Here is a 20,018-nt window from a genome sequence, read left to right as displayed (position 1 = left end):
AAATAAACTGTATTCTAAGACATCTCAGCCAGATCTGATAGAAAATATCATACAGCTATTATAGGTTATCCATGTTCAACTTGTACTAGTTACAAGGTCCTACTGTACTACAATTGGAATCATTTGCCTAAAGGGTTGAAGGTAGAGGAGGCCTCTCCCTCTCTTGTTGCTTGGGAGTGGAGCTCTGGTTTTGCACAAGGGGAATTAGTGATTTACTGAAGCCTTGCATCACGACAGGGCTCCTGGCTGCTCTCCCTCATCCAGCCTTCACACGTCCGCATCGGTTATCGCCTGCTTTTGTCTGGCCACTGTATGGCCAAAGGCTCACCCCATGTTGTTTGCGTGCTGTCCTGCTGTGCTCTGTAGACCTAGTGAAGGAAAAGCTGCCGAAAAGTGCTCAACATTTACATTTTAGTCATTTAGCAGACGCTCTTATCCAGAGCGACTTACAGTTAGTGAGTGCATACATTATTTTTTTAATTTTATGTGGGAACTCCTTCAAGACTGTTGGAAAAGCATTCCAGGTGAAGCTGGTTGAGAGAATGCCAAGAGTGTGCAAAGCTGTCATCAAGGCAAAGGGTGGCTATTTGAAGAATCTCAAATATAAAATATATATTTTGATTTAACACTTTTTTTTTGGTTACTACATGATCCCATATGTGTTATTTCATAGTTTTGATGTCTTCATTATTATTCTACAATGTAGAAAATAGTAAAAAATTAAGAAACCCTTGAATGAGTAGGTGTTCTAAAACATCATAAAAAAAATATACAGTGAGGGGGAAAAAAGTATTTGATCCCCTGCTGATTTTGTACGTTTGCCCACTGACAAAGACATGATCAGTCTATAATAAATAATGGTAGGTTTATTTGAACAGTGAGAGACCGAATAACAACAACAAAATCCAGAAAAACGTGTGTCAAAAATTTTATAAATTGATTTGCATTTTAATGAGGGAAATAAGTATTTGACCCCCTCTCAATCAGAAAGATTTCTAGCTCCCAGGTGTCTTTTATACAGTTAACGAGCTGAGATTAGGAACACACTCTTAAAGGGAGTGCTCCTAATCTCAGTTTGTTACCTGTATAAAAGACAGCTGTCCACAGAAGCAATCAATCAATCAGATTCCAAACTCTCCACCATGGCCAAGACCAAAGAGCTCTCCAAGGATGTCAGGGACAAGATTGTAGACCTACACAAGGCTGGAATGGGCTACAAGACCATCGCCAAGCAGCTTGGTGAGAAGGTGACAACAGTTGGTGCGACTATTCGCAAATGGAAGAAACACAAAAGACCTGTCGGTCTCCCTCGGCCTGGGGCTTCATGCAAGATCTCACCTCGTGGAGTTGCAATGATCATGAGAACGGTGAGGAATCAGCCCAGAACTACACGGGAGGATGTCTCCCGAGTGGCGCAGTGGTCTAAGGCACTGCATCGCAATGCTAGCTGTGCCACTAGAGATCCTGGTTCGAATCCAGGCTCTGTCGTAGCCGGCCGCGACCGGGAGACCCATGGGGCGGCGCACAATTGGCCCAGCGTCGTCCAGGGTAGGGGAGGGTATGGCCGGCAGGGATGTAGCTCAGATGGTAGAGCATGGCGTTTGCAACGGCAGGGTTGTGGGTTCGATTCCCACGGGGGGCCAGTATGAAAAAAATTAAAATGTATGCACTCACTAACTGTAAGTCGCTCTGGATAAGAGCGTCTGCTAAATGACTAAAATATAAAACATTTAAAATCTTGTCAATGATCTCAAGGCAGCTGGGATCATAGTCACCAAGAAAACAATTGATAACACACTACGCCGTGAAGGACTGAAATCTTGCAGTGCCTGCAAGGTCCCCCTGCTCAAGAAAGCACATATACATGCCCGTCTGAAGTTTGCCAATGAACATCTGAATGATTCAGAGGAGAACTGGGTGAAATGTTGTGGTCAGATGAGACCAAAATGGAGCTCTTTGGCATCAACTCAACTCGCCGTGTTTGGAGGAGGAGGAATGCTGCCTATGACCCCAAGAACACCATCCCCACCGTCAAACATGGAGGTGGAAACATTACGCTTTGGGGGGGGTTCTGCTAAGGGGACAGGACAACTTCACCACATCAAAGGGACGATGGACGGGGCCATGTACCGTCAAATCTTGGGTGAGAACCTCCTTCCCTCAGCCAGGGCATTGAAAATGGGTCGTGGATGGATATTCCAGCATGACAATGACCCAAAACACACGGCCAAGGCAACAAAGGAGTGGCTCAAGAAGATGCACATTAAGGTCCTGGAGTGGCCTAGCCAGTCTCCAGACCTTAATCCCATAGAAAATCTGTGGAGGGAGCTGAAGGTTCGAGTTGCCAAACGTCAGCCTTGAAACCTTAATGACTTGGAGAAGATCTGCAAAGAGGAGTGGGACAAAAATCCCTCCTGAGATGTGTGCAAACCTGGTGGCCAACTACAAGAAACGTCTGACCTCTGATTGTCAACAAGGGTTTTGCCACCAAGTACTAAGTCATGTTTTGCAGAGGGGTCAAATACTTATTTCCCTCATTACGATGCAAATAGATTTATAACATTTTTGACATGCGTTTTTCTGGATTTTTTTGTTGTTATTCTGTCTCTCACTGTTCAAATAAACCTACCATTAAAATTATAGACTGATCATGTCTTTGTCAGTGGGCAAATGTACAAACTCAGCAGGGGATCAAATACTTTTTTCCCTCACTGTATTTCTCAAAGCTAAGGATCCGGATCACGTTCTGCGCATGTGTTATTACGTAGCTGCTGCACACACTCCCACTCCCTTTGTTTCTCTTTACTCACCCTCTTCTGAACCATGATGGTGTAGCCTATATGTATGTCTCTGCCTCGTATTTCTGAACAGTTGAAATAAAAACCTTGTGGCGATTTGAACAAGCATTCCAATATATAGATGGATAGATCGATTATATTATGAAGGCTATACAACCAGTCTGTTGTAATGGATATTGCCGTTGCACAAGCAGGACACTGTCCCTACACATTGCATTGGAGCAAAAACAGTCAATCAACTCCAATTTTGTTTGTCACATACACATGTTTAGCAGATGTCATTGCAGGTGTAGTGAAATGCTTTTTTTGTGGTGTAGGCTAATCTTTATAGTTGCTGCCATATCGTAGCCACTAGCCAGAGTTCCTGAAAAATGAACACTACTACTTTGACTGCATGTCTGCCTCCTGCTAGTCAATGGTTGCAATGATGATAAAAAAATAAAATTAAATCGCTAATTATACTGTGTGTCTGTGTCTCGCTTATGTTTGATATCCTGCCTAGATAACTGCATGTAACGCCCCACTTGAGTTTTGCAACTGCGTTTTAACCACACACGGGCCCTACTATCTGCTATTTCGCTTCTCAATGATCATGCAAGTCCCACACGAGTAGGCTACCTAGCTGTTCCACCTCTGGGCAGCCGAACATGTATCCGGACCTATAACCAGTCTGACAATGGGCAAGTTTGTTTTGCATAGCCCTGTGCACTATTATTCCCTATGTCGTTTGTCACCTACTGCTTTAACCTGCCTACTATTTGTGATGATTATCTTAATAGTATGCTGCCATATCATAACGAGAGTTGCTGAAAAAAGAACGAGCCAATGCTTGCAATGATGAGAAAATAACATTGCATCGCTATTTTGACTGCCTATCTGTTTTGCTTGTTTGATATGCTTGCCTAAATATCTACATGTAACTCAGCAGCTAAGAAGAACATAATCGCTAGACTGCCTGTGTGTCGTGCTTATGTTTGCAATACTCGGGTTAAAGGTCTCCATCACTGCAATGGATTTCTGTCATGGATTCTGGAAGTTGTTTTTGAGACCAGTGTAGATCTGCAATGAAAATCTCAGGGGGGGTGGTGGCTGGTTTGACAGCCTAATACCGAAGCATGACTGTTCTACTAAATTTATTCCCGAAGTCAATGTGCGGGGGCACCGGTTAGTCGATGTAATTGAAGTCATATGTACATGTGGGTAGAGTTAAAGTTACTATGCATAGATAATAAACAGAGTAGCAGCAGCGTAAAAGATGGGGTGGGGGGGACAATGCAAATAGTCTGGGTAGCCATGATTATGGCTTGGGGGTAGAAGCTGTTAAAAATCAGTTTGGACCTAGACATGGCGCTTCGGTACCGCTTGCTGTGCGGTAGCAGAGAGAACAGTCTATGACTAGGGTGGCTGGAGTCTGACAATTTTTAGGGCCTTCCTCTGACACCGTCTGGTATAGAGGTCCTGGATGGCAGGAAGCTTGGCCCCAGTGATGTACTGGGCCGTACGCACTACCCTCTGTAGTGCCTTGCGGTCGGAGGCCGAGCAGTTGCCATACCAGGCGGTGATGCAACCAGTCAGGATGCTCTCGCTGGTGCAGCTATATAACTTTTTGAGGATCTTTGACCCATGCCAAGTCTCCTGAGGGGGAATAGGCTTTGTCATGCCCTCTTCATGACTGTCTTGGTGTGTTTGGACCATGATAGTTTGTTGGTGATGTGGACACCAAGGAACTTGAAGCTCTCAACCAGTTCCACTACAGCCCCGTCGATGAGAATGGGGGCATGCTCAGTCCTCTTTTTTTCCTGTAGTCCACAATCATCTCCTTTTTCTTGATCACGTTGAGGAGAGGTTGTTATCCTGGCACCACACGGCCAGGTCTCTGACCTCCTCCCTATAGGCTGTCTCATCGTTGTCTGTGATCAGGCTTACCACAGTTGTCGTCGGCAAACTTAATGATGGTGTTGGAGTCGTGCCTGGCCATGCAGTCATGGATGAACGGGAGGGGACTGAGCACGCACCCCTGAGGGGCCCCCGTGTTGAGGATCAGCGTATCAGTATTGTTACCTACCCTATAGTAGAATAGTTACCTAGTCAGCTTGTGTGTTCTATGCAAGATAAATAATCCTCTAGAGGCGCATTCAAGTTGCGAGAGCCATGGGGAGGGAAACGTATTCTGACAAGCAGTCAGGGGAAACAAATCGTAATGCATTCGTGGGAAAACACTTCAAAGCAGTTTGGACTTTTGTTAAAAAGAGGGAGGTCCCAGTTTTCCATTGCTGACTTATTGATTTACTCCTTCAATTGTGCGAGTGGCATTGTTTTACGAATGCAGTTAGAATTGGAGTTTCATGCATGGTTTAGACTTAGAGATTGTAGTTGAGTGGGCAGCAGTTATGTACGGGAAAAAAATCCTGCACATGCAGAGAAATCTCTCATTAGCTATGGCAAGAAAATCCGGAACTGCAGCCACTTATTTTTATTAAACTGCAACATAGATAGCCATGAATTTCACAAACATGGTTGTAGCTATTTAAATCATTGCCCATTCCTGTTTTTTGTTTTGTTTAGTTCATCTTTAAGATTTAGAAATTGGTCTGTTTAGGTCCTTCACAGATTTAAAGAGATTGTAGTTGAGTAATATGGACTGTGTTCTGCCACACAAATGAATACACTGCTTTTAAGATGAATGAGAGTAAGACAAAAATAACTTATTTGCACCTTATTTCCATCAGGGGCTGCTTATATAATAGTGTACATTATACCATCTCTCCCTAGTTGTTTGGTGTGGCACGGCTGGCGAGGGAAGCCTCCATGGGGGTGCTAAAGGACCTGGTCCAGGGTCTGGTGACAGTTCTGCTGGACCCCCGGATAGAGGAGAGCCAGGAGGGACAACAGCTCATCCGCTCTGTTAACATGCTGCTGAGACGACTCTTCGAGGGCTCAGACCAGACCAACATACTCAGGTGTGTGTATGTGTCAGTGAAGGAAGGGGAGGACAATCAGTGAATTTCATAAAAATAGTGAAACATTAAAGGTATCCTTTTTAGTTAAAACTACTAAATATATTCACGTCAACAAATGACTGATTTAAAAAACTGTTTTGCAATGACGGTCTACAGTAGCCTCAACAGCACCCTCTAGGGTAGCACCATGGTGTAGCTGGAGGACTAGTTTCCGTCCTCTGGGTACATTGACTTCAATACAAAACCTAGGAGGCTCATGGTTCTCACCCTCTTCCATAGACTTACACAGTGATTTATGACGACTTCCGGAGGATGTCCTCCAACCTCGGAGCTCTTGCCGTATGAACTGACATGTTGTCCATCCAATCAAATGATCAGAGAATGAATCTAAACTCAGCAGAAAAAGAAACGTCCCTTTTTCAGGACCCTGTCTTTCAAAGATCATTTGTAAAAATCCAAATAACTTCACAGATCTTCATTGTAAAGGGTTTAAACACTGTTTCCCATGCTTGTTCAATGAACCATAAACAATTAATGAACATGCACCTGTAGAACGGTCGTTAAGACACTAACAGCTTACAGACGGTAGGCAATTAAGGTCAGCGTTATGAAAACTTAGGACACTAAAGAGGCCTTTCTACTGACTCTGAAAAACATCAAAAGAAAGATGCCCAGGGTCCTTGCTCATCTGCGTGAACGTGCCTTAGGCATTCTGCAAGGAGGCATGAGGACTGCAGATGTGGCCAGGGCAATAAATTGCAATGTCCGTACTGTGAGATGCCTAAGACAGCGCTACAGGGAGACAGGACGGACAGCTGATCGTCCTCACTGTGGCAGACCACGTGTAACACCTACACAGGATGGTTACATCCGAACATCACACCTGCGGGACAGGTACAGGATGGCAACAACTGCCCGAGTTACACCAGGAATGCACAATCCCTCCATCAGTGCTCAGACTGTCGGCAATAGGCTGAGCGAGGCTGGACTGAGGGCTTGTAGGCCTGTTGTAAGGCAGGTCCTCACCAGACATCACCGGCAACAACGTCGCCTATGGGCACAAACCCACCGTCACTGGACCAGACAGGACTGGCAAAAAGTGCTCTTCACAGACGAGTCGCGGTTTTGTCTCAACGGGGGTGATGGTCGGATTCGCGTTTATCGTCGAAGGAATGAGCGGGATCGATTTGGAGGTGGAGGGTCCGTCATGGTCTGGGGCGGTGTATCATCCTGATATGACCCTCCAGCGTGACAATGCCACCAGCCATATTGCTCGTTCTGTGTGTGATTTCCTGCAAGACAGGAATGTCAGTGTTCTGCCATGGCCAGCGAAGAGCCCTGATCTCAATCCCATTGAGCGCATTTTTGGACCTGTTGGATCGGATGGTGAGTGCTAGGGCCATTCCCCCCAGAAATGTCAGGGAACTTGCAGATGCCTTGGTGGAAGAGTGGTGTAGCATCTTACAGCAAGAACTGGCAAATCTGGTGCAGTCCATGAGGAGGAGATGCACTGCAGTACTTAATGCAGCTGGTGGCCACACCAGATACCCCCTCCCCCCTTTGTTCAGTGACACATTATTCAATTTCTGTGGAACTTGTTCAGTTTATGTCTGTTGAATCTTGTTATGTTCATACAAATATTTACACATGTTAAGTTTGCTGAAAATAAACTAATTTGACAGAGAGGACGTTTCTGTTTAGTACTAAAAGCATAAGCTACAGCTAGCTAAGTGTGGTGAGTAGTTGACTCAAAGAGAGCGAGACAATAGTTGAACAGTTTTTAACAAATTAATTTCTTCAAATATTAAGGACAAGCAGCAGCAAGAGCTAGCTATATATATATTTTTTTTTTCCTTCGTTCATTTGGCCTACTCAACAACCTGACTCTGAGAGGAATGATATACAGTACCAGTCAAAAGTTTGGACACACCTACTCATTCAAGGGTTTTTCTTTATTTTTACTATTTTCTACATTGTAGAATAATAGTGAAGACATCAAAACTATGAAATAACACATTGAATCATGTAGTAACCAAAAAAAGTGTTAAACAAATCAAAATATATTTTATATTTGAGATTCTTCAAATAGCCACCCCTTGCCTTGATGACAGCTTTTCGCATTCTCTCAACCAGCTTCATGAGGTAGTCACCTGGAATGCATTTCAATTTACAGGTGTGCCTTCTTAAAAGTTAATTTGTGGAATTTCTTTCCTCCTTTATGTGTTTGAGCCAATCAGTTGTGTTGTGACAAGCTAGGGGTGGTATACAGAAGATAACCCTATTTGGTAAAAGACCAAGTCCATATTATGGCTTGAACAGCTCAAATAAGCAAAGAGAAACGTCAGTCCATCATTACTTTAAGACATGAAGGTCAGTCAATCTGGAAGATTTCAAGAACTTTGAAAGTTTCTTCAAGTGCAGTCGCAAAAACCATCAAGCGCTATGATGAAACTGGCTCTCATGAGGACCACCACAGGAAAGGAAGACCCAGAGTTACCTCTGCTGCAGACGATAAGTTCATTAGTTACCAGCTTCAGAAATTGCAGCGCAAATAGATGCTTCAGAGTTCAAGTAACAGACACATCTCAACATCAACTGTTTAGAGGAGACTGCGTGAATCAGACCTTCATGGTTGAATTGCTGCAAAGAAACCACTACTAAAGGACACCAATAAGAAGACGCTTGGGCCTTGAAACACGAGCAATGAACCTTAGACCGGTGGAAATCTGTCCTTTGGTCTGATGAGTCTTGATTTTTGGTTCCAACCGCCGTGTCTTGTGAGACGCAGAGTAGGTGAACGGATAATCTCAGAATGTGTGGTTCCCACCGTGAAGCATGGTTGTGTGATGGTGTGGGGGTGCTTTGCTGGTGACACTGTCTCTGATTTATTTAGAATTCAAGGAATACTTAACCAGCATGGCTACTGCAGCGATACGCCATCCCATCTGGTTTGCGCTTAGTGGGACTATCATTTGTTTTTCAACAGGACAATGACTCAGCCCACCTCCAGGCTGTGTAAGGGCTATTTAACCAAGAAGGAGAGCAATGGAGTGCTACATCAGATGACCTGGCCTCCACAATCACCCAACCTCAACCCAATTGAGATGGTTTGAGATGAGTTGGACTGCAGAGTGAAGGAAAAGCAGCCAACAAGTGCTCAGCATATGTGATAACTCCTTCAAGACTGTTGGAAATGCATGGTTTAGAGAATTCCAATAATTTTTTAAGCTGTCATCAAGGCAAAGGGTGGCTACTTTGAATAATCTAAAATCTAAAATATATTTTGATTTGTTTAACACTTTTTTAGTTACTACATGAGTCCATGTGTTATTTAATAGTTTTGATGTCCTCACTATTATTCTACAAAAATAAAGAAAAACCCTTGAATGAGTAGGTGTTTCCGAACTTTTGACTGGTACTGCATATGTTGGCTTGCTATCAAGCACTGCAACTTCCAAGTCAATGTAAGCTTCCGGTTTTATTAATTATTGTCACCGGGGCTGGCCAGTGTAACTGCTAAACTACACAGATTGGATTGTGGGTTTACTAACACGTTTAGTTCTAGTTTGTTGGCTAACAATATGGTGACAACAATTTAGGCTGGTTAGCCATTATGATATGAAGGTTTGGCTTGGATAGGTTTTTGCGACTGGTCAGACTGTTGATTTGATTTGTTGTGTTGTGCACTGAAGTCCACAAGCGAAGGGAAAAGGTGAGGAGGAAAGCGCGTAGATGCAAGAAGTAATTATACAATAAGCAAAGTGATAATGCTGGATGTGGCTGCTATGGAAGTGAACTGTGTGCGGGTGATCAGAGCTAAACGGATTCTATAGCTAAACGGAAGCAAACAAAATGTGGAGGGACCTTACCTGAATTTGTCCAATAGAAACTCTTGTTTTGCAACTGTTTGAACAAATGATTACACCTCAGATCAGCTAGATGCAGGCAAGCGTGTTCAAGCCGGTATTGAATGTGTCACTGTCGGTCACCTTGACTACTCCAATTTGTCTCTCGACCTGTGAACCTACGTTATAACATTTCATTTGTAGGCTAGGTTGTAGCAATCTCTTGATTGGTTTAGGGCAAATTTGAGTATGATGTAGTAGCCTAAACCTATCGCTGTTACTTTGAGCTGGGTGAATCGAATATGAATGACAGTTATCCAATATGCTGTAATGGAAATGAGGCCATGGTCCCTCCCCCAAAAAAAAAAATGTGTCCTCCCTAATCTTGAAAGGCACCAAATGCTCTGTGTGTACTGCACGCTGGAGAAAGCAGACCTGTAAGCATCAAATAATTGTATTAGTTTATTCATTTGTATAATGTAGTATTGGAGAGGACTGATCAGATGGTCTTCTAGCAGGTACTGTTATGTTTATTAATGTGCTGTCACCGCTTTTTCTCCAGTGCTCTTCTGGTGCTACTGCAGGACAGCCTCCTGTCCTCCGCTGGCTCCCCAAAATTCTCTGAACTCATTATGAAGGTAAAAATGTTTGGTCCAATTTGTGAAAAACTGTCATTTAATATCGCTTCCCTTTTTGTCCACTGTCCTGTGTTTCAAGTTATTGTCACGTGCACTAGTACATTGAAATGCCTTTCTTGCTTGCTCTTTCCCAACAATGCAGTAATCAAATATCAGTAGTACTATAAAACATAAGTCAAGTAGAACAAAAACACAGGGTCAGTTCCAGGGTCAGTGCCAATACCGTATTTACAATGTGCAGGGATACTGGAGTGGTAGGGTAGATATGTATAGGGGTAAGGTGACTGGGCATCAGGGTATACGCTGTGTGTACAAAACATTAAGAACACCTGCTCTTCCCATGACATGGTTTTCACCTGGTCAGTCTATGATCCCTTATTGATGTCACTTGTTAAATCCGCTTCAATCAGTGTAGCTGAAGGGGAGGAGACAGGTTAAAGAACGATTTTTAACCCTTGAGACATGGATTGTGTATGTGTGCCATTGAGGGTGAATGGGAAAGACAAAATATTTAAGTACCTTTTGAATAGGGTGTGGTAGTAGGTGCCAGGCGCACTGGTTTGAGTGTCAAGAACTGCAACGCAGCTGGGTTTTTCACGCTCAACAATTTCCATGTGTATCAAGAATGGTCCACCACCCAAAGGACATCCAGCCAACTTGACTCAACTGTGGGAAGCGTTGGAGTCAACATGGGCCAGCATCCCTGTGGAATGCTTTCGACACCTTGCAGAGTCATGACCTAACAAATTGAGGCTTTTCTGAGGGCAAAAGGGGTGTGTGTGTGGGGAGGGGTTGCGCGCACAACTCAATTCAGTGTTAGGAAGGTGTTATTAATGTTTTGTATACTCAGTGTATGATAAACAGAGTAGCAGCAGTGTATATGATGATTGTATGTCAGTGTGTGCGTGCGTGTTGTGTCAGTATGAATGTGTGTGTGTGTGAGCAAATTAAGTGTGTGTGTGTAGAGTGTGCATGGAGTGTGTGTGTGTGCGCAAAAAGTGCAAAAATTAAATGGAAAGGTCAATGCAGATGTCAATGTAGCCATTTTGTTAGCTATTTAGCAGTCTTATAGCTTGAGGATAGAAGCTGTTCAGGGGTCTATTGGTGTCAGACTTGATTCACTGGTACTGCTTGCTGTGTGGAAGCTGAGAGAACAGGCTATGGCTTGGGTGGCTGGAGTCTTTAACAATTTTCTGGGCCTTCCTTTCACACCTCCTGATATAGAGGTCCTGGATGGCAGGGAGCTCAGTCCCAGTGATGTACTTGGTGGTGCGGACAGCCCAGCACATCACTGGGGCCGAGCTCCCTGCCATCAAGGACCTGTGTATGATTTTGTGTATGTAATCTAAACCTCTCTCTCTCTCTGTGTGTAGTGTCTGTGGCGTATGATCAAGTTCCTGCCTGATACCATAAACCGTCTTAATCTGGACAAGATCCTGCTGGATGTGCACAACTTCATGAAGCTCTTCCCCAAAGACCGCCTACGGCAGCTCAAGACTGACATGCCCCACCGCACACTCAAAACTCTGCTACACACACTCTGCCGCCTGGCAGGGCCCACGGTGGGAACACATACACACACACACACATACCATTAGATTCCCCTTTGCATCCTCATACACTCTCTATCTATCTATATACACACACACAAAAGTATGTGGACACCCTTTCAAATTACTGGATTCGGCTATTTCAGCCACACCTGTTGCTGACAGGTGTATAAAATCGAGCACACAGCCATGCAATCTCCATAGACAAACATTGGCAGTAGAATGGCCTTACTGAAGAGCTCCGTGACTTTCAATGTGGCACCGTCATAGAATGCCACCTTTCCAACAAGTCAGTTCATAAAATTTCTGCCCAGCTAGAGCTGCCCCGGTCAACTGTAAGTGCTGCCGTTGTGAAGTATAAACGTCTAGGTGCAACAACTGCTCAGCTGCAAAGTGGCAGGCCACACAAGCTCACAGAACAGGACCGCTGAAGCGCTTAGCGCATAAAAATCGTCTGTCCTCGGTTGCAACACTCTCTACCGAGTTCCAAACTGCCTCTGGAAGCAACGTCAGCACAATAACTGTTCGTCGGGAGCTTAATGAAATGGGTTTCCATGGCCAAGCAGCAGCACACAAGCCTAAGATCACCATGCGCAATGCCAAGTGTTGGCTGGAGTGGTGTAAAGCTTGCCGCCGTTGGACTGTGGAGCAGTGGAAACGCATTCTCTGGAGTGATGAATCGCGCTTCATCATCTGGCAGTCCGACGAACAAATCTGTGTTTGGCGGATGCCAAGAGAACGCTAACTGCCCCAATGCATAGTGCCAACAGTGTTTTTCATGGTTCGGGCTAGTTCCAGTGAAGGGAAATCTTAACACTACAGCATACATTGACAATCTAGACAATTCTATGCGTCCAACTTTATGGCAACAGTTTGGGGAAGGCCATTTCCTGTTTCAGCATGACAATGCTTCTGTGCACAAAGCGAGGTACATACAGAAATGGTTTGTCAAGATTGGTGCGGAAGAATTTGACTGGCCTACATAGAGCCCTTACCGCAAATCCATTGAACACCTTTGGTATAAATTGGAACGCCGACAGCGAACCAGGCCTAATCGCCTGTCAGTGCCCAACCTCACTAATGCTCTTGTGGCTGAATGGAAACAAGTCCCCATAGCAATATTCCAACATCTAGTGGAAAGCCTTCCCAGAAGAGTGGAGACTGTTATAGGAACAAAGGGGGTACCAACGCCATATTAATGCCCATGATTTTGGAATGAGATGTTCGACGAGCAGGTGTCCACATACTTTTGGTCATGTAGTGTAATTTGCTTATTTAAACACCATTGGATTCTCCTTTGCTCCTCATAATTTGCTTATTTTATATTACACCCAACCACACTGGGCGTGTTGCGAGCGTTGCAAAATAATTTAACGTGTACATGTTATTCATTGCATGTACACTGCTTGCGCGTGTCAACGACCGTTTGTTGCAAAACGCTAAAATAGAACTTGGTTCTATTTGAGACACTCGGCACAGCTTCTCCCATCTACTCATTGGTTTTCACATTGGTGCTTGGAAGATGACCGAGGAGAGATTAATCAAAGATAACTAACTAGGTTTCCCCTTTTATCTGTGGCTTAATCATCAGATTAGAGAAACGCATGATTTTGTATGACTCTGGGTCAAATCATACAAAGATCCGGCCACCAAAAAAAGGACCATATGCATTTCAGGTTAAATAACACCCCACTGTTAATCTCCCAGGACACAAACTAGCTAGCTAAATGTCCATTAACGTTTCATGTGTTTCTCCAGCTGCCCCCAAATTAATATAATTGATTCACAGTTGGTGTAGATATTTTAACCTGTGTATCATTATCATGTCTGGTGTGGATGGACAAAATCAACATAAACGTGATGGTGCACACGCAGCCAGTTTACTCAGGTTGTTGGCTTTCATGACAGACCCATTATGTCATGATTATATGCATGTTCACTGACTTGGCGCGATACATTTACTAAAACTTGATTTAAACATTTATCCCAATAGTTTTTGTTTGTTTTGAGTATTTGTCTTTTCCACAAACAGATCCTGGATCACCTGTCACTTATCGAGGACAAGAGTGAGTCTGAGTTGGAGGCTCATCTGAAGAAGGTTGTCAAGTCTGCCAAGACGGAAAGAGAGACTGCACACACGGTACACTCCTACCCATCTAGTTTGTTCACGGGCTCTGTTTCCATCATGACAGAAATGGTTCTACATTTCCATCAAGGACACTCTGAATGCTGCTTGTTACTGAGTATAAAGCCTCATATCTTCTATCTGTTGTCTCCTAAAAGGTTCACAAATCAAAGGATGCAGAGGTGTTGGGGGAGATCTTCAAAAATATATCTTCCAAGGTGAACAGCAAAGAGGTGAGGTTCAGATTCCATGTAATTACTGTCAGACAATCTAACCCAATGGCAAACTGCACCCTAGAACGTTATCTACAAAATATGGGCCTTAGGTTAGGGATGAGAGGTTTGGCATCAGCCGTGTGTGTGAGTGGGTCTTCCTACCCAGTGTGATGGGTCTGGGTTTTTCCATGCTCTGCCATAGTGTTTCCCTGACAGCATGACTCTCTTTAATTGTGTGTGTGTGTAGGGTCTGTCTAAGCTGTGGGAGTTTAAGCAGAGACACCCTGAGGTGGACCTTGCCTCCCACCTGAAGAAGCTGCCACAGACCTTTCAGACCTTTGTAGAACACAGCCTGAACACACTCTGCACAGAGAGAGGAGACAAGGCCAGGATACCATCGCCCACCACAGGTACACACACAACAGTCCCCTGTAGGTCATTTGGTAGAGCATGGCGCTTGCAACGCCAGGGTTGTGGGTTCGTTTCCCACGGGGGGCCAGTATGAAAATGTATGCACTCACTAGCTAAGTCGCTCTGGATAAGAGCGTCTGCTAAATGACTAAAAAAAGAGGGGAGGCATAGCGGATACAGCCCCTCACAATAGGTGCACACAAATGCTTCTCAACACCACCTGTTCTAACCTATTATTTATCCTCATTAGGTGTAGGTCTGGACCCTACTCCTGGCAGAGAGGAGCTCAGACCCTCAGTCTACCAGGAGAGACTCAAGATACTCCGACAGCTGCACGGCCTGGAGAACACCACCAAGGTACAGTATTTGTAGGAAGGGATGCAAATTCTGGTCAATTTTGCTGCCGACTAACCGACCCCCATTAACTGGTGAATTCTTTAGTCTAAGACGATGGGGGAGGGTGGGTTGCTAAGCTGACATGTAGTTGTTTTAAGACGGTCGTACTATGAATCATTTAGCTATTTGATTTAGAATTGTATTAATAATAATATAATAATATGCCATTTAGCAGACGCTTTTATCCAAAGTGACTTACAGTCGTGTGTGCATACATTTTTAGGTATGGGTGGTCCCGGGAATCGAACCCACTACCCTGGCGTTACAAGCGCCATGCTCTACCAATTGAGCTACAGAGGACCACAATATTGGTTTTGGCCTTTACAACTAAAGCCCATAGAAACGCATTCAACACATTCATAAATGGCAAAAAGGACACCAAAAATTGTGTAAGAAACAAGGTGTCTGTCCTAAAACTAGTAGATATATATATTTTTTAAATCTGGAAAATTATTTTTTTTACACATATTTAACCCCTTTTTTTGGCTAGGCATAAAATACCTTCATACTTCCATTTGTTTTTTTAAACCGGTACCGGTTACCTTCAGACGAGTCCCATGACACTTGTGGGGGTCGTAGATCAAAACCGAGAACACCATGTTTGTGAGAATCTCCCCTTTCCATAGAGTGGTCATAATAGTTTTTATGTCAAACCGTTCGGACGCTACAGACGTTTTTGTAAGAAGACCAATTTTTGGGATGTCTCGTGGTCTGACAAACACCGCTCTTGGCTCTGCCAGCTTCCACCGCAGATGCAGAAGGCGGAGGCGGTGGGTTGAGACTCATCCAATGCAAAAAAAATCCTTACACTGATGGATTTGTATGGATTTTTTTTTGTTATGTAACTTAGATCAACTCTAGGGGTTAACAACTGGATAAACTCGTTCCAACTAGTAAAATGACGTGACCCACAGAAAATACTAATGCATGCGTACAAGGAACTTAAATTTTTCATTAAGAGCTGAAACGTGACAATAGCAAGCCTATCATCACAGTCAAGAGGCTATATTATTGAACATTCATTCAACTACTGAAATGAAATAGCCAATGTAAAAAAAAAAATGCCTATTGGCAAATTTTACACAATCAGCTTGTCCAACAACTGGAAAAAATATTGTATCATAAAACAAATGAATGTAACGGGGGGGTGTGAGTTGTCTATTTTCAGAGTGACAATGTTGTCTGTCTTATTCCCCACCGTATTGCCTATGCACTGGAATGGCGAATGGAGGATGCACATCCCGTGGTTCCTTTTTAATATAAGCCATGCCAGATAAGCTACTCAGGTTATAAAACAGTGCAATCTGCTTGATATTACAAGTTGAGAAATAAATATAGTAGCAATGGAAAGCAGTGATCCCCCCTTTTTTTAATGGTGACCATCAAAACTGTTTTCTCACGCGATTGCATTTAGAAATGTTGCGCAAGGACCAGGCTTAAATAGCAACCAGCTATTTGAGGAGCTGCGAGCTCTCGCTGCTGACCAGGTGATGTTCCGCTTAAACTTTGCTCTGTATGCGGTGGGTGTGTGATAATTAAGATGTATAGTGAATTATACAAATACACACACTTATTTAATTTTACTACATTATTCAAATTCACCTATAATCCGACAAGCATGACTGGTTACATGTATTTAGGCGGTTTACAGTTAACAATTAACATCCCTATTTGCAAGCAACATCCTCTGACGAACCTGATTATGCGAATAATCTAGAATCCTCAAAGGAAATATCAGCATTTTCCCACCAGTGGTACAGTGGGGAGAACCATTATTTGATACACTGCCGATTTTGCAGGTTTTCCTACTTACAAAGCATGTAGAGATCTGTAATTTTTATCATAGGTACACTTCAACTGTGAGAGACGGAATCTAAAACAAATCCAGAAAATCACATTGTATGATTTTTAAGTAATTAATTTGCATTTTATTGCATGACAAGTATTTGATCACCTACCAACCAGTAAGAATTCCGGCTCTCACAGACCTGTTAGTTTTTCTTTAAGAAGCCCTCCTGTTCTCCACTCATTACCTGTAACTGCACCTGTTTGAACTCGTTACCTGTATAAAAGACACCTGTCCACACACTCAATCAAACAGACTCCAACCTCTCCACAATGGCCAAGACCAGAGAGCTGTGTAAGGACATCAGGGATAAAATTGTAGACCTGCACAAGGCTGGGATGGGCTACAGGACAATAGGCAAGCAGCTTGTTGAGAATGAAACAACTGTTGGCGCAATTATTAGAAAATGGAAGAAGTTCAAGATGACGGTCAATCACCCTCGGTCTGGGGCTCCATGCAAGATCTCACCTAGTGGGGCAACAATGATCATGAGGAAGGTGAGGGATCAGCCCAGAACTACACAGCAGGACCTGGTCAATGACCTGAAGAGAGCTGGGACCACAGTCTCAAAGAAAACCATTAGTAACACACTACGCCGTCATGGATTAAAATCCTGCAGCGCACGCAAGGTGCCCCTGCTCAAGCCTGCGCATGTCCAGGCCCATCTGAAGTTTGCCAATGACCATCTGGATGATCCAGAGGAGGAATGGGAGAAGGTCATGTGGTCTGATGAGACAAAAATAGAGCTTTTTTGTCTAAACTCCACTCGCCGTGTTTGGAGGAGGAAGAAGGATGAGTACAACCCCAAGAACACCATCCCAACCGTGAAGCATGGAGGTGGAAACATCATTCTTTGGGGATGCTTTTCTGCAAAGGGGACAGGACGACTGCACCGTATTGAGGGGAGGATGGAAGGGGCCATGTATCGCGAGATCTTGGCCAACAACCTCCTTCCCTCAGTAAGAGCATTGAAGATGGGTCGTGGCTGGGTCTTCCAGCATGACAACGACCCGAAACACACAGCCAGGGCAACTAAGGAGTGGCTCCGTAGAAGCATCTCAAGGTCCTGGAGTGGCCTAGCCAGTCTCCAGACCTGAACCCAATAGAAAATCTTTGGAGGGAGCTGAAAGTCCGTATTGCCCAGCGACAGCCCCGAAACCTGAAGGATCTGGAGAAGGTCTGTATGGAGGAGTGGGCCAAAATCCCTGCTGCAGTGTGTGCAAACCTGGTCAAGACCTACAGGAAACGTATGATCTCTGTAATTGCAAACAAAGGTTTCTGTACCAAATATTAAGTTCTGCTTTTCTGATGTATCAAATACTTATGTCATGCAATAAAATGCAAATTACTTAAAAATCATACAATGTGATTTTCTGGATTTTTGTTTTAGTTCCGTCTCTCACAGTTGAAGTGTACCTATGATAAAAATTACAGACCTCTACATGCTTTGTAAGTAGGAAAACCTGCAAAATCGGCAGTGTATCAAATACTTGTTGTCCCCACTGTATGTTTCCACCAAATAAATTTGTTGCAGATAAAAATCAGTGTGTGATGATGTAGTGCACACAATGTACTATTTCGCTTAAGGTTTCATGTACCGAATAAAAATCTGAAGTTCAATGTGTTTCCATCGCATTTTCAACTCTACCGATTTAGTTTAGTCACAAACTGTTGCGTTAAATAGCAAATGTGCCTGCTCTGGTCTTGGCACCTGCGTTCTAGCCAACAGCTCACAGGTAGGCTGTGCGGATTGGCTAGTCTACATGAGATTATTATGGATAAGAGCGAAAATATTTTTTATTTGTCAAGCATCGATTCACCAGAATAAGACCCTTGATTTATTGGAAATCAGCATCAAGCTCATCACTGTGCACTTTCACCACCCTGTGGAGTTCATCATCATCATTTACTTAATCCGTAGTTTAATTTGAACTGCATGGTTTTCTGAGTCATAGTGGGAGGACCACACACCATATCATCGCGTGACTCCAAATTTACTTCGATATAATGGTTATTTTATCAATATTTGCGCATAAAGGCGTTTCCCCTGCCATTTACCGCGTACTTTAATTTTACTGACACAAAAAGACCCCACCATGACGAACAACCAAATCATCCGTCGGGATTTTTTAAATTACACCAACATTTTTTTATGTACATTATGACTTTACTCGCATAAAAACTGTGGATGGAAATGTGGTTACTGAATCATATTTTTCGTTCTAGTAGTTTGATTGTTGCTGTGATTGTAAATAGTGAGTGGATTTACTTTCTCTCCTTTATCCCCTCTCCCGTGTAGCCCCAGCAGAGGGAGGATGAGGATAAGCGCGCCACTCTTCTCTCCAAGCCCCCCATGACCCCTTCCTCCTCTATGGTCGTGCTCCAGAGCAAAATGTCCCAGATCCTCCACAACCGCCAATCACAGGACCAGCCCCGCCCACAGAGCCCCTCCCGGCCCACTAACCCCGACTCCGCCTCCACGGGCAACCTAGCCGACCTCATGAAGAGACTACAGAAGATCAAGGGCAACCAACAATAAATTAGCCTGGGTGCCTGGGTCGGTTTCTGCTCTTGCCAACTCCTTATGAAATTGTCACGTTTGGCTTGATGATGACAAAATAGTTCAATAAGGGTGCAATCGTCAAAAAACAAATGGCTGCTCTCTTTCTCATGGGATGCTGGTGGCGTAAAGGACAAATGCACATAGTATAAATGGAGTGTTTGAGAGGTGTATGCAATCAGTTATTCCCGATGAAGGTGAGGGGTGTGTGATGAATGTGTGATGTAATGTTTGTATGGATTATACATGTTTTGTATTATATAAATAAAGTTTGACATATCTTGAATTGTTCTTCATGTACAAGGCTGAAAATGGTAGGGTAAAGGTCCAGTTCCTCATTGAGACCCCCTGATGCTATGTTGGGTGGGTGGGGGTTTGTAGCAAGAGCTCTTACATTTTCAGCTGCATTTGACCACATTCTTAGTTCTTTCATAAGCGCCATCAGAGCGCGCAGTGGGCAATTCCAAAATAATTATGTGCAAAGGAATTTGAATGTCTCAATTTTAGTTGTGAAAGGATCAACTTGGGCGACGGACAAATGATCGACCTTTAGGCAACAGTGGGGTTTGTGCATCAGTCTGGGTTTTGCTAGACATTTTGGTGGTGTGCCCCTGCATAGTAGTAAAGTTTGGCTTGTTTTACTGACTCTGATCTTTGACTCGTTCAGTCAAAAG

The 20,018-nt window shown here is 43.8% G+C and overlaps 1 protein-coding gene across 2 annotated transcripts in view; it reads left to right on the top strand.

Annotated features, from left to right (window-relative positions):
* Positions 1 to 19,630, top strand: part of LOC121582245 (cytoskeleton-associated protein 5-like) — a 100,644-nt gene extending 81,014 nt beyond the window's left edge. For both annotated transcript variants that reach the window (XM_041897921.2, XM_041897920.1), the window contains exons 36-43: positions 5,571 to 5,758; positions 10,166 to 10,241; positions 11,615 to 11,803; positions 13,824 to 13,931; positions 14,075 to 14,149; positions 14,379 to 14,541; positions 14,793 to 14,899; positions 19,084 to 19,630. In XM_041897921.2, the coding sequence (XP_041753855.1) occupies positions 5,571 to 5,758; positions 10,166 to 10,241; positions 11,615 to 11,803; positions 13,824 to 13,931; positions 14,075 to 14,149; positions 14,379 to 14,541; positions 14,793 to 14,899; positions 19,084 to 19,323 (1,146 nt within the window). In that variant the 3' untranslated portion in view covers positions 19,324 to 19,630. The remainder of the gene's footprint in view (positions 1 to 5,570; positions 5,759 to 10,165; positions 10,242 to 11,614; positions 11,804 to 13,823; positions 13,932 to 14,074; positions 14,150 to 14,378; positions 14,542 to 14,792; positions 14,900 to 19,083) is intronic.
* The last annotated feature ends 388 nt before the right edge of the window (positions 19,631 to 20,018 follow it).

Source organism: Coregonus clupeaformis, unplaced genomic scaffold (genome assembly GCF_020615455.1).
Source record: "Coregonus clupeaformis isolate EN_2021a unplaced genomic scaffold, ASM2061545v1 scaf0407, whole genome shotgun sequence".
NCBI classification, from domain to species: Eukaryota; Metazoa; Chordata; class Actinopteri; order Salmoniformes; family Salmonidae; genus Coregonus; species Coregonus clupeaformis.
The sequence above is the reverse complement of the archived record's forward strand: the minus strand, read 5'-3'. Positions and strand labels throughout refer to the sequence as shown.